Source organism: Amborella trichopoda, chromosome 3, assembly GCF_054954075.1.
Source record: "Amborella trichopoda isolate Santa Cruz 75 chromosome 3, AtrichopodaSantaCruz75HAP2 v2.0, whole genome shotgun sequence".
Classification (NCBI taxonomy): Eukaryota; Viridiplantae; Streptophyta; class Magnoliopsida; order Amborellales; family Amborellaceae; genus Amborella; species Amborella trichopoda.
Window position 1 is genome coordinate 50069080 of NC_142338.1, and position 21057 is coordinate 50090136.

At 37.0% G+C, this 21057-nt stretch overlaps 1 protein-coding gene across 5 annotated transcripts; it reads left to right on the forward strand.

The window, feature by feature from the left end:
* The first annotated feature begins 201 nt into the window (after positions 1-201).
* On the forward strand, positions 202-20518 carry LOC18429128 (glycine-rich protein). 5 transcript variants are annotated; one of them, XR_016051464.1, is made up of 13 exons: positions 202-614; positions 8065-8315; positions 8411-8476; positions 10291-10369; positions 11117-11196; positions 11323-11346; positions 11857-11981; positions 15891-16107; positions 16226-16321; positions 17976-18022; positions 19098-19182; positions 19797-19860; positions 20016-20518. XR_016051464.1 is itself a non-coding variant. In XM_006838420.4 (13 exons), the coding sequence occupies exons 1-13, from the start codon at positions 275-277 to the stop codon at positions 20126-20128; spliced, it is 1545 nt and encodes a 514-aa protein (XP_006838483.2). In that variant the 5' UTR covers positions 202-274; the 3' UTR covers positions 20129-20518. The 5 variants fall into 5 exon arrangements, 3 of the variants coding, with proteins under 3 accessions (XP_006838483.2, XP_088717244.1, XP_088717245.1); XM_006838420.4 differs by having other exon boundaries at positions 16226-16279; XR_002280172.2 differs by lacking the exon at positions 19797-19860.
* The last annotated feature ends 539 nt before the right edge of the window (positions 20519-21057 follow it).

A 21057-nucleotide genomic window follows, 5' to 3' on the forward strand; every position in this document is an offset into this window, starting at 1 on the left:
AAAATCTATCTAAAAAATTCTTACTTCCGGCCTTTATCAACTCTAAATAAATTTAGCTCTATAAAGCCCTTCCCAAGTTTAGAGCGCTCTTTATCTCTATGACAAAAGGTAGGTTAGGGTTCAAAAGTAGGTTAGGTTAGTGCCATTTTCTCTCACTAAAAATAAAAATATATTTCTCTCACTAGGAAAGAAACCCAATTCGTATTGCAGTTCGCTGCTCATCTCTTCTTAGTTTTGACTGTTGAACCAAGTCCCTCTTTGTGGAGGATTGAGAATGGATTTCTCGGAGCAAGACGTGGATGTGTTTGGTGATGATGAGGAGAGAGAGAATGAAGCAGGAAACCATGATTCTTCAGCGTCTAACTCCCCTTCTTCTTCCCCTGCTTCCTCTTCTTCTTCCTCTTCTTCTGATGATGACGATAACGGCGATGGAGATGGCGATAATAGGAGAGATTCGGGTACGAGTGGAGAGAGCAGCAGTGGTGATGGTAGTGGAAGTGGTAGTGATGAAGAAGGAGGAGAATGCAGAAGTAGGTCTGATCATAAAGATCTCTTTGGCTCTGATGATGAGGATTATATGAAAACTCTAGCAAAAAGCCCATTTCCAGTGCCCAGTGAGTTCAAGCTTTTGATTTATTACTTTCTGCTTCTCTATCTTCTCGTTGTTAAATTGTGGTGATTATATTTTGAGTGGTGGATCTCTCTCTATCTCCAGTATCTCTATCTACGGCAAGTTCTAAGGAGAAAGCGGGTAACAATCTAGAAATCACCTGCTATAAAAAATTGACAACGAGAGTTATGTTTGAATTAACTTCGATGGGTCTAATTTGAAGTATGAATTGTGCGTTGTGTTGGGGATCGAATAACCCAAAATCCCAAATAAACCAACCACCGAATATCACACACACAAAAACCTAGTATAAGTGAAATGATGACCCAATAACAAACCCAAGCAACCATGTCAAATAAAATTAAGAGAAAAATAAATAAAAGATAGAATAACCAAATGACCTGAGAAAATGAAGAAGAAGCCACAACACTGAATTTTACCTGGTTTTCCGTGATGCATCTGCGGGCAAGGTGGCAAACAAAATTCCACTACCAAGATAAATTTACAATGAGAGATACAATGTTACCTCAATGGAGAAAATCAGTGAAAAATCATCACGAAAACACCTTTTTGGACTCACCAAAACCCACAATTTACCACTGTGATTCTCTACTACTTTAGATAATTCAAGAACAAGAGCAATACAAGCTCACATGATCTCCCCACAAAGAGGGACAATATGCACCTTCTTCATCCCTTACCCTTTCTCCATTTTACCAAAAGGGAAACCCTACCTTTGTGGAGAAAGAAAAAACAAGAAGGAAAAAGAAAATTGGGCCCAAATGGTTCCAAACTCTTTTATATGACTTATTTTTAGTAATTAGAAAGGAGCCCCAAAAACATTCGACAAATACATCAATGCCCCCATTACGTGATTTCCTATCACTGCTTACATTCTCCACATTGATAGTAAATCACCTACTTGCCTTGCCAATAATTCCTACATTTGCTTTTTCATGAAGCCTAGACAAATTATGTTCAATTACAACTTCTTTACTAAACCCGCTTTTGTGAGCATATTTGCCATATTCTTCTCAGTTCCAAGTTCCAACTTTCACCAACCGAACTAACCATCTTTGACAATTTGTTGAACATAATGGTGTCAGACCAATATGTGCTTCGTTCTCTTGTGGTATATGGGTTCTTAGCCAAATTAATGGCACTCATGTTATCATATAGTATTTCCATGGGTTTGGAATGACCCATAAGACCTTGAAGCCAGACCGCTTTTTTGCTTACTCCTTTTGCTGCCATGTATTCACCCTTGGTGGTTGAACTTGAAAAGATATCTGGTAATTGATCTTCCTCAATTAAGATCCCGGTATAATTTGGATCAACATAGCCTTGAATGTGCCTTGAGTCTTTGCTCAATGTCATAGCATAATTCCTTGTGCCTCTTGAATCCCGAAGCTTCCATTTTGGACCTTCCCAATGAGCCTTTATGAGATTTGCCATATAGTGACTTGAAACATCCATGGTGTATGGAATGTTCGGCCTAGTACACACCATGACAAAGTTAAGGCTTCCCACAAAACTTGCATACGGCACCCTCGCCATAGTTTATTTTCTACCTTCGCTCTTTGGACTTGTTTTGGAAGACAACTTGAAATGAGGAGCTAATGAAATCTTCACTAGTTTTGCCTTACTCATGCTAAATTTATAAAGCATCTTTTCTACAAAACCCTTTTGTGAAAGTGACAAAGTCCCACTCCATTGATCTCTTTGAGTTTCAATTCGAAATATTTGTTTTGCAGGCCCTAGATCTTTCATTTCAGAATTCTTGCTCAAAGATTCCTTGAGCTCATCAATCACAACCTAATCCTTGCATGCCAAAAGTATATCATCAACATAAAAGAATAAGATCAATTAAGTACCATCATTAAAAAAAAAACTTCATATAAACACAATAGTCTCACTCCTTTGGTATCCAAGATCTACTATTGGACATGTCAAAAGTCTTGTATCATTGTCATGATACTTGTTCGAGTCCATATATCGATTTCTTTAACTTGCACACTATTTTTCTTTTCTCTTTTTAAGAAACCCTTCCGATTGATGCATATATATTTCTTCCTCAAATTCACCATATAAGAAAAGCTGTTTTTGCATCCATTTGTTCAAGTTTTAAATTATATAATGCAACAAGCCCAAGCATTAATCGGATAGAGTCTAGCTTCACAACTGGTATTAGGATTTCAAGGAAATCGACACCTTCCTTTTGTGCAAAACCCTTCGCAACTAGCCTCGCCCTATGCTTTTTTATATTTCTATCAATCTCTTTCTTGATTTGAACACCCACTTGCAACCAATTGCTTTTCTAACTTTTGGTAGTTCTACCAAATCCCAAGTCTTGTTCTTTCTAAGAGCCAACGTTTATTCTTTGATGACTTTCTTCCAAGATATGAAATCATCCCCTAACATAGCGTCTTTATAAGTGCTCGTTTCTTCATTCATGACCACCAAAACAAATAAGGATCCACATTGTCCTTAAACAGCTATAGTGGATGAATTACTCTTGAAGATTGTCTTGGCATGGATGGTGTAACTTCTTTATGTGAATCACTGGGTTCACCAATGCCCTTCATCATCAATGAATTATTTGTTAATACTTGTGGGTGCATCTTCCGGTATATGACCCTCACTAGATGATGGAACATAGGGTCGAAAATCAATTTCTTGGGTGTTATTTCGAGATTCTTCCTTTTTTTTAGTCTACTTTCGTATGTCTCTTGCCAACATAGAGGCCTCATCAAAATGCTCATCTCGGCTTGTAACACTTTGATCCCATAACCTGTATCTTTTCACACTTTTGTTATGCATTTATTTGATTTTAGTTTGAGCTTATTGCTTTGACAACTAGGAATTAAAACATAAGCATCACAAGAAAAATCTTCAAATCAAAATCACAAGGGGTTTTGAACTATACTTCATGTGGATTTTTCTCCCCCAATGCCGCTGAAGGTGATTGATTGATGAGATAACAAGTTGCCATTACGACTTTGGGCCATAGATTTTGCTCTAATCCGACATTGTTCAACGTGCTTTTAGCTCGCTCCATCAATGTGTGATCGATCCTTTTCGCAACACAATTTTGTTGGGGAGTTTATACCTTGATGAAATGCCTCTTGATTCTTTCATCTTTACAAAATTTTATGAACTCATCAGAATTGTACACCCATTATCGTTGGAGTGTTTTGATGTAGTGCCCCGTAGTCTTTTCAACTTCTGCCTTGAAATGCTTAAAGGCAAAAAACGTATTACTCTTTGATTTTAAGAGTGAACACCTATACCCTCCTTGAGAAGTCATCAACAAAAGAAATAAAATATAATGCACCACCATATGATATAGTAGGCGAGGGCCCCATAAATCTGAGTGAATGTAGTAAAGTATTCCCTTGCTTATATGACCCTTTGGCTTTGAAATTTCGTGTAAGTTGTTTTCTATGGACACAATGCTCATAAAACACAATTCCCCAATTTTTATGGTGGGAATTAGATTTCTCATGATCAAAATCTCCATACCTTTTCAGATTTACAAAAAAAGAAAAATCTCCATACTCTTTTCACTCAACTGGCCCAACCTTCTATTCCATAAACATAGTGGAAGATCATTACTTTCTACCACCAAATGTGCCGCATCAACAACAATAAAGCTTCCTCATAATTTATACAAGTTCCTAACTCTAACATCCTTGATCATAACAAGAGCACCCTTTGATACGTTGAGAACTCCATCTTGCAAGTAAATATATGGCCATCAGAATCCAACAAAGAAAGAGAAGTCAAATTATTCTTTTGAGTCTGGCACATTTCTAACACTCTCAAGTGTGAGGATACTTCCATCATACATCCTTAATTTCACCGAACAATTCCCAACCAATCTACTACTTGAATTGTTTGCCCATCAACATAGAACCACCCTCACATGACTCATATGAACTAAATACTATCCAATTTCTAATTTTGATGGAATTCAGAATTGTAACCTGCGGTATAAACTTCTTCAATGAAACCAGATGTAGATTCTTTCCACTGGATTTGCCTCATTCTTGGGCTTATTGTTTTCCCTTTTTTTTTTATTTTTGTCCTCTCCTTTTCGTATGATTTCTTTTTTCCCCAACAAATAAATTTCTTTTCCCAACCTTTAGACTTTGATCAACTTTTTGACTTACTTTATGAAGATTTTTGATAAGTCCCCTTGGTATGTGAACTTTCGATTCTGGTTCATCAATGGGTGCTTTTTTTCCGAAGTTCATAGGCAAGCAAAGTGCTACACATCGTACTCAAGCCAAGTGAATATTCTTTAGTGTAACTTAATGTTGTCACTAAATTATTATAACATTCCTGTAAAGTACATAACAACATTACCGCCTTATCCTCATCTTTCATTTTTTTCACCAACACTTTCAAGTTCACAAGTAATATTATTAAGAGTGTTCAAATGATCGGATACTTTTGTCCCCTCTTTCATCCTTAAGCTTTTCTCTGTAATAGAATAAGATTTGTAAAAGATTTATTTTGGTAAACACTCCAACTTCTCTCACAAACCCTTTGAGGTTTTTTATCCCATTGTATTGAATAAAATCTTATTTGCTAACACAATTGGTTATAGCCATAGACTTAAGGTCCAATTCCTCCCCTTCTTTGTTACTCCTGGATTCCAACTTCTTTTTCTTTCCGAGTAACTCTTTGTATGGTCATTGCTGGACCAAAAGATTATGAATTTGAATTTTCCATATTCCAAAATGATTTTGCCCATCAAATTTCTCCACCTCAAACCGATTACTCGCTATTCTCCAAAAATATTGCACAACACCTAAAGCTCTGATACCACTTATTGGGGATCGAATAACTGGAAACCCCATATAAGCCGATCACCGAATATCACACACTCAAAATTGATGCATGTGAAACCGATAACCCAATAATGAACCCAAGCAAGAGTATGAAATAAAATTAGGGGAAAATAAATAAGAGATGGAATAACCAAATCACAATAGGAAATGAAGAACAAACCACAAAACTGACTTTTATGTGATTCACCCCATAGGGCTATGTCCATGGGCATTGCAAGCAAAATTTCTACATCAAAGAGAAGTTGACAATGGGAGTTACAATGATATCTCAATGGAGAAAACCAGTGAGAAATTCTCACTAAACCACCTTCTTGGACTCATCCAAAACTCGCGATTTACCACCGTGATTCTCTACTTCAGATGATCCAAGAACGAGAGCAATACAAGCTCACACAATCTCCCCACAAAAAGGGACAACAAGCACTGTCTTTGTCCCTTCCCCTTTCTCCCTTTTACCAAAAGTAAACCCTACCTTTCTAGAGAGAAAGGACAAGAAAGAAAATAAAATTGGGCTGAAATGGCTCTTCACACTCTTTTATATGACTTAGTTTTATTAATTTCAAAAGAGCCCCAAAAACATTTGAAAAATGCCAATAATGCCCCATTAGGTGATTTCCTATCACCATTAACACATCATGTTGGCATTTTTTCAAAAAGGGTCTTCCAATATTCATATAAGCTGCACTTCCTTGTACACTATAATTAATTTTGGAACTGCATATTAGATGATGATATTTGTTTCAAAGTTGATGGATCATAATGGATTGAAGGGTGCATCTTTGCCTGGCATAAACTCAAATTTGAGCTGTGGTTACTATTTAGTTGTGATTGGTTTTAGAGGATTTTGGCATCAACTTTTGTGAGCTTGTTTTATTAGGTGGGTTTCTAAGAACTTTGATTTGCAGGAGTTATGTGACTCATGAGAATGCTTGCATACTAACTTAGTAACTTATTCTTCCTTCTAGAGAAATTGAAAATTGAAAATTTATAGATATCCTGAACTACCAATTGAGGTTCTAGGGGACCCAATGCGCATATGGCACATATTACTTAAGTAATGTGTTACATGGATTCTTCTGTTTGGATGCCCTACCTGTATTGAATATACACACATAATGACACATTCTTCTGGATTCTTCTTCTTGTTATACTAACCATTGGTTACATTAGTTTAGAGGCTTGATCTTCTTTTTTGTTTTTAACTAGACAAATAGGAACTATGAAAATATCTTTGGATTCAGCCAAGTATGGTATAATTGGCTTTTTGTTCCACTGATCATGAAACGGGATATTATTAGAACATTGTTGGATTTGTTTATCTTTTCATAATATAGTTATGTTGCCGAATCCTTTGTTTCATGGCATGGGGAATCTGACCCCTTGTACTTGCATTCGACATTGAAAAATGCACTTGTGTCCATGCAACATAGTTTAAGCATCTCTGTATAGCATAACCGAGTAACCTATCATTCTCCTTATCGAGATCCATACATTAAGTAGTCAAGGTCCACACATGGTAAGTCCCTTGGTTAATGATGTTTAATTTATTATTTCACTTGTGAGTCATTACACGTCTAGAGTCTACACAATTTCACATGCCATAGACGAGATGCACGACAGTCACACTAACCTTCTGTAAAATAGGAGTCAAGAGCTTATGCTTACCTAGCAATCCCAAGATCATTAAAAGCTGTCTATACCCCTAATCCATGATATTGACATGTATTCTGAACATCATTGACTAATGCTTTGCAAAAGATTATGAAGTTTATGCCGTCATGTTTAAGTTAATTATGAAGCACCTGATTATCGAAGTCTTTAGTAATACTTAATTTTAATACATATTTATCATACTTGTTGCTGAGATCTTCCAACATAAGTGAAGACCCCACTTTAGAATCTCACTGTGGCTCTCTGGACAGGGATCTTCGAAGGATCTTGATTTTTAAATTTTGGCATCTTGACCCCCACCATTATGGATCTTGATTCCAACAATTTGGGATCTCAATCCCCATCTTAAAAACCAGGATAACGACTAAGCTAATGATTTTCTTTATTTATAAACACATGCAACGATACTTTTAATGTAGTTTCATGGATTCCTCGCTATAACTTAACAGATCCCCACTTTAAAAGCATATATATTCCTGGACTATATATACTATTTAAAGTTGGGAGCAAGATCCCTAGAAGTTTGGGATTGAGATTCCTAACATTTGGGAATCTTGATCCTCTAACATATGCATTGTATTGATAGCGCTCCCAACCATAAGGATCTTTTAGCCTTGCACATTTCCAGTTCCTGCTCTTGATTCTGATCCCTCTTCTAATCTCACTCCCGGTCCCAACAACTATGTTTGGGAAAATTTCTACAGAATCTCCTACATGCACATATAGATATATACATTTTATGTTTATGCATATATACATACATGCACATACAATATATTCACATACATTTGCATGTATGAGTGCATATGTTCATATATTTATTAGAGCAGGTTATCTGAAAATGGGTTCGGAATTCTGATGAATTTTGTTTTTGATACTTATGATACTCTTTTGCTCACCTTTTTTCTACTCACACTTAAAATGCAGCATTACCTGTTATTCGCATATCTAACAATCAGAACAGAATGAACTCTGGAAGAGGTCGCTGGCAGCCTAGTTTTTCAAATGGTGGTAGAGGAATCCTCCCACGTGGGCCATATCATCACAGGCAGCCATTTGGCGCTTCTCATCCAGGTCATAGATTTGCAAATGGACGTCCAGATGAACGCCTCGTTTCTGAAATGATGCTTTCTATGAGTGAGGAGACTTTGTCTAGAAAGAATGTTAAAATACAAGAGGTATTTCAAAGTTCTTGGTTTCGTGATTGAATGCCCGTTTTACTGGTCATAAATTTTGTCTAATGCTCCCAAATTTGTGGCTATTGACTCAATAGCCTTGCGAGCTTGCATGTTACAGCCGAGTTGAAGGTGGAGAGGTCTATTTTGATGATCGTTGCCTGGTAAGAGTCCTGGTTTCATTTTGGTTATGATTCAGGATAGTTGTTCCTAGATTTTTGTTACATATATTATCAACATTTGCACCTTATGAATTTCTGACATCTGTGACAGATTAGCTCAAGTTCTACCGTATCGGATTTAAATTTTTTTTTTGGTATTTTTAAGAAAGAGTGGGATAGAGGGCATATTGGTCGAATGCTATAAAATTGATCGTATATGTGTCATTTCCTGAGGGAGAGAGGAATGGGGTTGGTTTGAGAGTTTATTTGGTGTGAGCAGTGTTGGGAAATACATGAGCCACTGACTAGGCAGCCAAGGACGACTGGCCAACTTGGCATGAGGCGCACGCCAAGGTGGTCACTTTGGTTTTGAGGCGCCCTACACACTTATATGCCTGAAAGTACATATGTACATACGTGCATGCATACACACTCTCTCTCTCACACATATACATATATGTCCCAAACATATATTTATGCATATATAAGCACCTGAAACACGTTGAAGACACCAATGCTGCCTTGATCTTCGATGTTTGGATAAATATCGAGCTCTACATCACCCAAAATATCCTCTTACAATTTCTTCATAGGTCACAATGAATTATATCCAAAAAAAAAAAAGATTTGAGAAGATTTCTTGAACTTCATGAATTCTTTTTTATCTCAAAAAAGTAAATAAAAACCTTCAAATTATAGATATGTTTAAGAGGATATTTTGGGTGATTTAGGGTGCAATATTCATCCAAACATCGAGGATCAAAGCTTGGCGTTTTCAACGCATTATATATATAGGAAATGGTTAAAAAAGGTCTTGGCTTTATGGGAAAAAGTAAAGCCTCACCAAAATTGTAGTTCGAGCATTGGAAAACCTTCAAATTGATCATATCGACTTTGACTATTATGGTTTGTGAAAAGAATTAGGATTTCAAGCTAAAAGTAGTGTTTATTGTAACACATCATCTAGACCATCCGTTTTCTAGTGTTCAAAGATCCACTCGATCTTTACCATGTTTTGACCTTTAAATTTTATAGTCGGTGGTGGAAATTGATTTTAGAGCGATCATAGAGATTTCCAATGCCCAAAGCGTTTTCCAGATGAGGTTCCAAGGTGCGGCTTTACTTTTCATAAAACCTTGGCCTTACAAAAACTATATATATATATGATTGGGATATATATGTATATATGTGTGTGTAGGAGAGTGTGTGTGTGTGTATGCATGTATATATGTGAGTAGTTGGAGTTTGCATACTGTTTCTCAGCTATTTAACAACAAATCATATCGAAAAAACAAATAGATTTGAGAAGATTTCTTGTACTTCTTCAACTTTTTTGTAAAATTTGTTTTTTTTTTTTTTTAAACTCTAAAATACACTTAGAAGTAGTTTGAAAGAGAAAGATATAGGGGGGTGGGGGGGTGTGAGGCTGCTATAAAACATCCCCTTCCCCCAAAACTCCCCAGGGTTCAAATCTTTTCTTTCCCTTAAAAGGGGGAAAGGGTACTTTTGCCCATGACCGGGGGAAATACCTTTGGTCCATGGGCAATCGAGGTGGCGCCTTTGTTGAGCTGCGATGCGAACTTCTTTTACATTGGGTGTGAGTGATTCATTTTTATGTTTATATATGGTGGAAAGAAATCAGTTTATTTATTGTCATAGAATTCATATTATATCGGCTGTCACAATGCTGTGGCATCTTTTAGATCATGTTTGCTTATTTTTCTCATTATTAGTTACATTTTTATAGTCATTATCTATCTGTGACTATTTCATGCTTGATTTACTGAAATCCTTGTTCATTCTTTATGTGCTTTCAGAGACAGTTTAGGCGCCTTGTTTCTGAAGAAGTAGGAGTTGATCTAAATGCAGGATTTGAAACTTTTATTGAAAAGAGAGGTGCACTTTAACTCATGAGCATTCAAATAACTGGGAGTTCATTGTATTATCTCAAGAAGCATGTTATTTGGAGGTTTCTTTTTTATTTTTTCTCCTTTGTTTTTGCTCATCTGATTTTGCTATCCATCTCTGCTAAAGGTCATGGATTTTGTGAATGGTGTGGGGTTACACTATTTATAATTCTCTCTCTTTGCTCCTGAAAATTGCCCTACAAGGCAACACTTGTGCTTGTATAAGTTTGAAGTGGAGTTTCTGATTATGATTATGCTGCTATAGATGGATATACTTAGGGGTTATGGCCCTCTCTCTCTCTCTCTCTCTCTCTCTCTCTCTCTCTCCTTCCCTCCTCCCCCCCCTCCCACACCCGCCTTCCCCATCCCCACCCCCCAAAACAAAAGAAGAAAAGGGGGGGCTTCTCTCCTCTGTTGAGAAAGAATACCTCACAGTCTCATAATCAATAAAAAAATGAGCACTTTAACTGCTCGCCTTAGTCGCTCTGTTGAAGTCCTAATATTCAGCATAGAGCGTGGGTGTCTGAACATTTGATGTTGCAAGAATTATCACTCTAATATGAGTACTTTTCTACACTGTTAATTTTTTCTTTTTTTGGTCCAGCTGGGATTCAAACCTTAGACATATGCCTTGATACCTTCATATTTTTGTCTTGGGTTCTCCTTGATGCTTGCTGAAACAAATTTTTAGTGTTCTGGCAAATGGGCTAACTCTATGGTTTGCTCTTTAAATCAGACACAGATAATGAAGGATTTGGTGATCTCCTTGCTTCCATAAGAAACAAAAAGATCCCACTTCAAAATATTCATTTTGTGGTAAGTAGTGTCATTTTGTTAGAACTGAATCAAGCTTTTTGATGCTAAATGGCATTCACTACTGATTTCCTGGTATAATATTTTAATGTTCCAATTATGCCTGATATAGTTCTTTATTTGCCACAGACTTTCCGGAACAACCTCAACAAGGTAATGGCTGATTCCATTATACAGTGGCTTAACCTTCCTGGTGGCACATTCCTTGGAATTACATCTACTAGAAAGATAACTTATGCTATTTTGGTTTGTTTCATTCGGTTATGGTTCTGTAGAGCATGGATGCGGTTTATCTAAATCTGCAGTTAATTTTGGCTGTCGTTTTGGTTATATGAAGATATTCATGTATTTTTTCTTTTGATTTCGATTAACGATTAGATTGGCATATCAAAAGTTCTCACATGGGTAGATATTCCTATAATATTACCACCCAACATACATACTACATACATATACCTGTGGATACACACACACACACATGCAAAATACATTCATATACATGTATATTTGTTTGTGTGAGCATATGTGCATGCAGGTATGTATGCATGTGGCATGCACACACATTTTCTCGTGTATCTGTCCCTTAATTTTACTTTTTATGCCATGAATAAAGGGATATTCCATGATTGAGGAATTTTTGAAGCTCTCAGTGTTGTGTTTTAGATTATGGCGACTGCTTACAATAGACATGATCCATGGGAGATGGGTGTACACAAGAGAAACGGTGTGGTCTATCTTGATGTGCATAAGCTCCCTGAAAGGCCACAAAATGAGCTAGACCGTCGAAGGTATTTCTTTTTTGATTTCAATCCCTTGGATTTGTAAGTGAAAATTTTCAACTTTTTTAAATTTGTTTTCTTAATTTAACCTGTTTTTTTTTTTTTTTTCATTGTGGTTACTATCATGTAGTTAAATGGCTTCTATTTCTGTATTATGATGTCAATTGGTGGTGTCTCTCGTGTGCAGTTTTTGATTAATAATAATAATAATTTTTTTTGACAATGTTAACTTATATTAAGTATATTGATCTTTACAAAAAATTTACAAGAGCAGCAAAAAACAAAAAAGCTAGACTGATGGCATCTAGGTTAGGGTGGACTGAGCCCCCTCCTTAGCCAGTGCATCAGCTGAGAAATTCGATTCCCTAAAATTGTGGTTCCAGGAAATGAAGAGGTTTCTGGAAATTTGGCCCATCTCCTAAAAAATGTGGTCTAATCTCCTCGGGCAAGAGGTGGGATTGGATGCCCATGATATGGCCCCCGAAAGCCGAGAACTCCAAAGAGGGTTAAACTTGCAAAGGCCCTCTAAAAGAGCTAGAGCCTCAGCAAGAGTCAGAGTCGGCTACTGGCTAGGGCTGATGATTACCCTCCCTGCTGATGGGTGCAGAGGACTCTACCCCGATGAGACTAGTTGCGTTTAGCTGGCACACTTTCATGGAATGTATTCTGAATGTGGACCATCTGCATGTGTGTTATGTACCATGGACCTCTTGCAATGACCTTATAGTCCTTTATATTGGACCTCATCCAGCTACCTTAGGTGAGCTTTGGCAGGAGGCAATTTTGATATCTGGTTTGTTTATTTTCGAGATAGGGGCCTCCTTTTGTGGAAAGTATGTCTTGTGGCTTATATGGAAGGAGTGTGATAACCGGATATTTAGTGGAGAGGGAGTTAAGGGACTGATCCTTCTAATATGGAGAGAATCTGTGATCAAGTCGTTCTCTGGGCTCTGGTGAGGCCAGAATTTTATCGTTTCTGGACAGTGGACATCCTCAGAGATTGGAGGACTGTGGCACTCTCATTGTCAGCACTACCAGATTGGGTTGCAGGTGAAAGGCACCTCTAGGAGGAACCATAAAGCTTAACATTGATGGATGTTCACGGTATAGGTGGATGGGCCACCAAGGGACTTTGAGGGAAGGATTACTCTCTTGTTTTCAGTCTCAGTATTTTTTTTTGTGACTCTACGTCTGTGGAGGCCAGTGGGTAGTTGTGGGTTTGCACCTACGCTTTCAAAGGTGGATGCCCTGTTGTTATAGAATGGGATAGCCATATTGTGATCAGATGGGCGAGTGAGGATGCTTTCTTCCCCTTGGCACTTGGAGGTGTTGTTTGATAAGATTGGCGCATTTGCTATGGGTCCCACTGCCTTAACATGTAAAGGGGAAGCCAACGATGAGGCTGACACATCAGCTAATGGAGATGCTGCACAGGATTCTTTATTGGTAGAGGTGTTTCTTTTGTAGGTCATCAAGATGCTGCATTAGCGTATCTTTGTTTTTTTGTTGCTCTCTTTTGTATTACTCTTGACATTCGTGAAATTTTGTTACTGATGAAAGAAGTGGGCGGGGGGGGCGGGGGGGGGGGATAGAAGTCTCCAAGTAATTACTTGGTGGAGAGTACTACTCTGTTCAACATTTCTAAGAAGTAATAGGTTAACTTGAAGTACTCAAAGCTCCCAGGAAATGTTGATTATGAACGACGAATCCCAAGCCAGTTGGAGATCCTGGTCAGTGAAATTCCATGCAGTGCTTGAGTTTTAGCAATAAATTGTGTGGTTTAGTACCTTCGTGAGTTGTATAGACACAAAAACTTAGAGGGGATCCTCTTAATCCCTCATTTTGCCCTTGGTAGTTGGCCTCATTTGTGGCACTCTGCGGAACACCCTCCTCCAACACTGGTTTGAAATTTGAATCCCCATATGGGATGCACATTCTCCTCTTTTTCTCCGGTGACACTGAGAGTGATGGACCAACTTTACCTAGTCCCTAATTTTCTTTTATCTACTCTATGGTTTTTAAACATATGAAGTTCCGATTTACTTTTAGAAATCAATCACATGGCTTATTTTGTTGGTATACATATCTCTATTGTATCTGCTCATATGCCTAATTTTAACCAATTAGGTCCTGTTTGAGAAGACCAAAGACAGGGCTGTTTCTCTTCATCACCCCTTTAGGAGTGAAAAAGGGTCCAGCTTGTTCCACTCGTCTATTCACGGGCCCGTCCCTTTTTGTAACCCTTCTTATCAAAGAAAGGTTGCCCAAATGTCCTCAACCCTGCAGCAAAACACCTGTTTTCCCCCAGCTCTGAACAATTCCCCATGTTGAGTTGTCTTAATCTTCATTGAGTACTGCTTTTATGAGTTATCTTCATAGAGTATTGCTGATTCATATTGACTTATCGTAGAGGACTCTCAATGATTCCTGAATGTTGTCTAGCACGGCGAGTCCTTAGCTCTCGCTCAAGTTGACTTGGTTGGTATCCAATATCCATTCACAATGATGAACGCCAGGGCAAATTAATCTTCACCTTCTGTCATTAAGAACTGAAGGTGGATGTCCTGGTTGTCTATCTTAAAGGCTAATGTCATTATTTGCTTTGCTTTGGCCGAAGGGGCTGAGGAGAAGAACAATAAAAACTGAAGCAGTGGTAAAAAGCTTGATAATTTTTTCAATTTTTTCCTGATTTTTGAAAGGCTCCCGAATTTTGAAAAGTTGCCTATATATTGATTTTTACCCCTGAAAAGTGATTGAGTTCTACCAATGTATGTACTAGGTTTTCTATGATCAGCATTTTTTTGGGAGATGAACATCTCTTTATTGTAGGTGCTTAGAGATGAACATTAATCTTTAGGATTTTACGCTATTTGTAGAAAACCTAATATTTAGAAACAAATCTTGGGGTTTATGTGGACTTATTTTCAAGAATCAAACCTACTATTTTTGAGCTTCCTTTTTTTGATACCGTTAACATTGTATTGATGGAAAAGAGAGGTACAAAAAGTCACCCAAGCGAATAACTACTATTTTTTAGTTTCTTTACTTCTTAAAACAAAGTAAATAACAGGATTTAAGGAGCCCCCCAAATGCAGATATAAGTTACTTAAAAAAGATCATTACCATTAAAGGCATGTGAATCGTTGGTGAGTAATGAAGATTAAGGGCATTTGGAAGCAGCATAGGTGTCTTCATGTTTATTGTAAATCGTGAACCAAAGCAAAACAGATCTCTTTTTTGTGACCTTAGTAGCATTTTGCTGTGGTTTCCAAATACATGCGCCCAGGAAATGGAGCGCAACATAAATTTTTGTGAAACAGTTCCTTGATGTGTACGATTTAAAAAATACTGTCATATTTCGTGGTCTGCCGCCCAAACACTTCCCCAGCTATATATTGGTAACTTACTTAAAAGACACAGTTATAGCTCGATATTTAAGTTTGAAATATGTGTGCATTTACGTAGTGGCTTCGACATACTCACATAGCACAAATGAATTAGTTTGGTTGCACAGTTAATCTCCTTAGAAAATTCTACTGTTTATTTGTTTCAAATTACAAGTATAGAAATCCAATAAAAGCTCCATCATATTTTTCATATATTTATGAAAGTTTTCATGTCTTATTTTTAAAACGAATTCCCAAAGATTTCCCTCGAATCGCAGAAATGAATTGTTTCTGTCCCTTAGCCAAAGCAAAGAGGGCTCGGAAGAGAATCCAATAACTTTGGTAAAGGTTTATAGCATACAGTATGTGTATGGTTACTTTTCCTTAATTCTGTTCACAAATTTTCTCTACAATCAACTTTATGACATTAGGTGTCATCCCATCTACTTTGCAATCCTAATGCCAACAAATTGCGTCATCTTTATTTTGTATTCATGCTGATTCTTCTTTGATTACATTCATATTGTTGCAGATGCTACTGGGGTTATTCTTTTGAGAATCTTGCCACTGAAGAATCTAGAAGAAATGATATCGATAATTTGCATCCTGTTGATGCGAATGTTGAATTCTGTGCTGTCATTAAGACCAAATTAGGCGCACATCGCATAATTATGGGTGCTGAGATGGATTGCTATGATATCAGTGACAATGGGAGGAAGCATTATATAGAGCTGAAGACTAATCGTGAGGTTACCTCTTTTCCTCCATTGATGTAAATTTGAAGCTAACCTTAGATATGTTGTGGATTTCGTTCTATTTTTGACTAGTAAAGTAATTGTTGTGATGGCATTTGATTTTGATGAACAGTTGGACTTCCACACCGAGGAAAGATTTGAAAGGGAGAAACTGCTAAAGTTCTGGGTACAGGCTCTTTCTACCCATTAAGAATGTTAACGTTTTTGTGTAAGTTGTGCTCTCAGTATCTGACTGGCATCTGGATGTGATCACTGATTCACTTCCTAAGCTTTTCCTTCCCAAGCCTTTCTCTGGTGTCATTCTTTCCTTATACTGTTTTTGTACAATGAGATCCCCTAGATTATTAGGCTAATTTGTCGATCCACAGATGGCCTTCCTTTTTTTTTCTCATGTATGTGGAAAACTTATTATTGTTTTTGATGGATCCTTGTTAGATTCTATTGTGTGACTTCTAGCATTACTTTCAAAACTTTTTGGATTACGTAGTTTGTTATGCTATCGTTAGACTTTCCAATTGAATGTATTTTGCATTTATTGCTTATCTGAGCCTCAATATGATGATAAGATGCCTTGATACAATGCAGCAAATAGAAAATTTCACATTATCTTCCTTTGTGAATTTTCAAACTCATGCTTGGATTTCCTCTTGTGATTCACTTGCAGTTTCTTCTAGTTAAAATATAATTTAAGATGGGGATATCGAATTGTCATGTTAGCAGCTGAAAGGATTGGGAACCCATCATGGAGGATAAAATACCGTCAAAGAATATAATGAATGATTTCAGCTGATGAGAATGCTCCAGAACATGTATTACAGTACATTGCAGTTCACTCTATTGGGATTAAAAACCGAGATTGGGATTTTGAATTGACTCCTACAAAATAATTTTAAAGCCAGTTTGGATGTGGCGTATAAGCTGCCTCACCAAGGCGCCCCATTGGGGGCAGGGCAGAATGGCTTTTAAATTTTTACCGCCATCCATGATAAGCATTGTTTTCCATACATGTGCAGCTGTTATGATGTAGCTATTGGACCTGCACCAAATTATGTGCATATAAAGCTGCTGCATTGGCTAATTATACATGATCCAAACAAGTCCTTAGAGAGTAGCTATAACTGGGCTTGAGTTGTCTATTTTTGAGGGTTTCCTGGGCCAGGGATTTTGTTTGAATGCCATGATTTTTGACGAGTTGAGAGAGCCTTGTCAGTGTCTGGCATGAGGTATGAACCTCTTCAATAAGTTCATAGAATTATGGATACAAAGAAAAGATTAAAATTGTGTGCATCCATTCAGGCAAAAATAAAATAGGTAGATCAAATAAATCTGGACAAGACTTTCTTTCATGAAGACCACTAATATCCTTAGTCACTTTCTATAGATTTGTGATGACAACTGTCTCCCCAACTAGAGGTGCAATTTCTGTTGAAATGTCTATGAACTGACCTTCAACGTTCATCTTGGTTTCTTTCATGTAGACCTCTAATAACCTTAACTTAGTCACTTTCTGCCCATTCGACGCGTTCAAGATGCGTGTGAGATATCCTTAACCATGTCTCTGTTTCCACCTATGATCGGTTCCAACTTTCAATCTGTCAAAAGAAATTCATCCAATTCTCAAGTAGTTGTCGGTGACATCTCTATTTGCCAATTGTATTATAAAATATGATTTAGTCTTGTCATGTTCATGGATGTTGATATGCTTCTCACTTTATTTCTTCCTTTGCCAGCTTATCTTACTGTGTTTTAAGATTGTTACTTAGTAGAGACACCTATACACTCTGATCATCTACTTAAGTGCACTATCCTCGCTTCTTTGAACTGAATACAACTATAATGGCTCAAATTTTTGTTCTTGGCAGATCCAGTCATTTATAGCAGGTGTTCCATGGATTGTTGTCGGATTTAGGTAAAGCCTATCCTCACGCTGTCACCATCCATTCTTCAGTTGGTTGCTCTTATTTCTCTAAATAGTGAGATGTCGTTAGCCAAGCATGGATAGTCTTTCTCATGCTTCGTTTAACACTTAAAAAAAAAAGGTTTTTTTGTAAATTATTATTATCATTATTTGTGCGTGTGTGTGGTTTGGGGGTAGGAATTGAACTTGTGATCATTGCTAACATCAACTGCTAACCGCTTAAGCCCAAGTCCGATTCCTACTTCGTCTAGCATTTGTATTATCCATAAGATGTGTGTAATTGACTTTACATGATTTTAGTTATAAATTTGGTTTGGAGATGCTCTGCAAAGTTCAGAATATCTAGTATATCTGTTGCATTACCTCCATAAGCAGAATTTGAGCTCTTTTCATGTAGCAGATTCTGAATATGAACTGTTTTCAGAAGTTGCAGAACATTCAAAATTGGTGGAAAGGTGGAATAGAGGGTTGATAGGATCAATGAATAAATTGGTGAAAATATGTAAAAGGAAATTTGGTTGAAAACTTTGGATTCTCAAAATTTAGGAAGAAACTGAAAATTGCACAAATTGGGTATATGAGTGTAATATTTATATCTTATGGGGGATTTTGGTAATAATAGTAAATTGAAGAGATTGTTTATCAAAAAAAAGAAAAGTAAATTGAAGAGATATTTTTTTGTAATTTTCTCCATATAAATCATTTTATTCTGGTGAACTCCTTTTTCTCAGAAGGATCTTATGATATTGTATGACACTCATTTTGCCTTGTTTCAAACATTTTGTTTCTTGATGAAGTTGAGGGTTTTTTTTTTTTTTTACATTACATTGGTGAAAAATGATTCTCTGTAAGAAATTGATGCATCCGTGGATTGAAGATCCATGGATTAGAAGTTGACAATCAAGTTTTTCTAGTTCTCAACCTTGGTCAAATAAGACACTTAAATTGGATTTAAATCCACTGGTCAAATGGATCTGTGCATAGAACATTGCCCAGCTGAATTGATTTGGCTGTGCATTGCGAATATTACTTATGAGACTGATGATATCTCTCCCATTCATTTCAGAGATGATCATGGTCGTCTTCGTCGGACGGAGAGGCTCAGGGTGAATGATATCATACACAGAGTTAAGATGAAAAATTACTGGCAGGCATGTGGATCATATATCTTCCATAGAGATAAATATTCTCTTTTAAGATGTTCCCGTCTTTTATTTTGATTTTTTGTTGCAACTTTCATGCCACCATGTTGATTCTCAGTGACATATATCTCTTTGGAAAACTTCACAGTTCTAATGTGAGTTTTTCTTTTTCAAGAAGATATTTTCCTTGATAATGAGAGATGTGCCCCTGGATTTTTCTTGACTATTTTTCTGCATTCGTTTGTTGCCATGTTTTTGATCCTTACTATTTTTAATTGCTTGAAATTTAGGACAAAGATGTTGAAAAATCAGAACGAAAATTTGGTAGTATCATGATTTCTTCCAGATCCCTTTGATTTTTAGTTATAAATTTTCTTAAAAAAGAATAAATATAACTTTGTACTATTGTACAACTTTGCAGAAACTGTGAACTTAATATCAAAAAAGAAGGGAATATTGACTATTTTTCCCTTATTTAAAATGTCTCAAGATTTTCTTTCAGTTTTCTAAGAATAACCCCGAAATCTTGTAAATGTCCCGAGAAATTCTCTTGCCAAGAAATTCCTGAGAACAAGATTTATCACTACTAAAATATCGAGAACCCAATGCGAATGGTTTTGCAGGGGACTGTGTGCCTCGCATTCGCTGATGAGGTGTTCTGCTGGCTCTATGGAACAGTCAAAGATAGTTGAGTTTCCATATACCTCAACATGTGTTCCTTTCTCTTTCCTTTCGTCTCTAGTGTCTACCTGTGTGTGTGTGTGTTTCTTAACTTTTTTATCTCCTCTTTTCTACTGTTTTGAGAAATGCATATAACACCTCTTTCTTTGAAATTGTTTCAGATGAAGATTATGTATTGCAATACATGCCGCCATCAAACAGATTGGAGCTTCTTCAAGCACGGTCCTGCCCACCTTCCATTACCGCTCATCTAGAGCAACTTGGGTCTACGTAAAAAATAGCCCATATCTTTCTCCAGGGTTCCGATTGTGGTAAACATACATGAGGGTTTCCCTGCAGTTGATACTCCCTTTCTCAATCGCTTCCACCTCTATTTATCTTTTACCGTTTGTAACACAATTGCATAAATTATCCATTATGTTTGGAGCCAGTTTTCTCTCTCTAGGACTCCTGCTGCCGAAGTTAAAATTGTAGATAATAGACCTAACCTGCCCAGTGAGTCAAGCCATCCCTGATTATGTTTATTCTTGTATGCCAATTGTTAAATAGGTGGGTTATGTAAAAGTTTATTCTAAGGGTCTGAGATGATTGAATATTCTGAAATGGCCTTTTGTTTTTATGTTTTTACATGAAATTAACGGCTTTGTAGCATGGCCTTTGGTGTTATAGTTTCTTATGCACTGTCATGGTTTGACAACTTTGGTTATTAAAGCCCATGGCCTCCTCTCTCTCTCTCTCTCTCTCTCTCTGTCTCTCTCTCTCTCATGTGTGATTGTCCTAAAACAAGGGCAGGCCTGCATGCGTTCTCCTTTTCAAAGTCTAAAATCTTCTCTTTACCATCTCTACCTTCTCTTTGGATCTCTACACCTCTTTCCAATACCAACAATTGACCACTTGAATAAGAAAGTTGATATCTCAATACCTGCTTAAAATCCTCAAAATGATCAAAAGAGCAGTATTTGGCATGCTTTTCGGTTGCTCTAAAGCTCATTCTACAAAGCATGAAATCAAAACTGAAAGGATCAAAATTAAGAGAAAAGAAATTACCATTTAACAAATGAAAAATGACATGGTTGTCCAATGTAACAAATGATCAAATGCGGCAGTCTCGAGTGAGCTTCGATCACCTTGCTGCTTGGGTTGGGTTAAGAGAAAATTTAAGGTCCGCGCTCTTTTTAGAACCTAGTATCGTGTGTATATTAT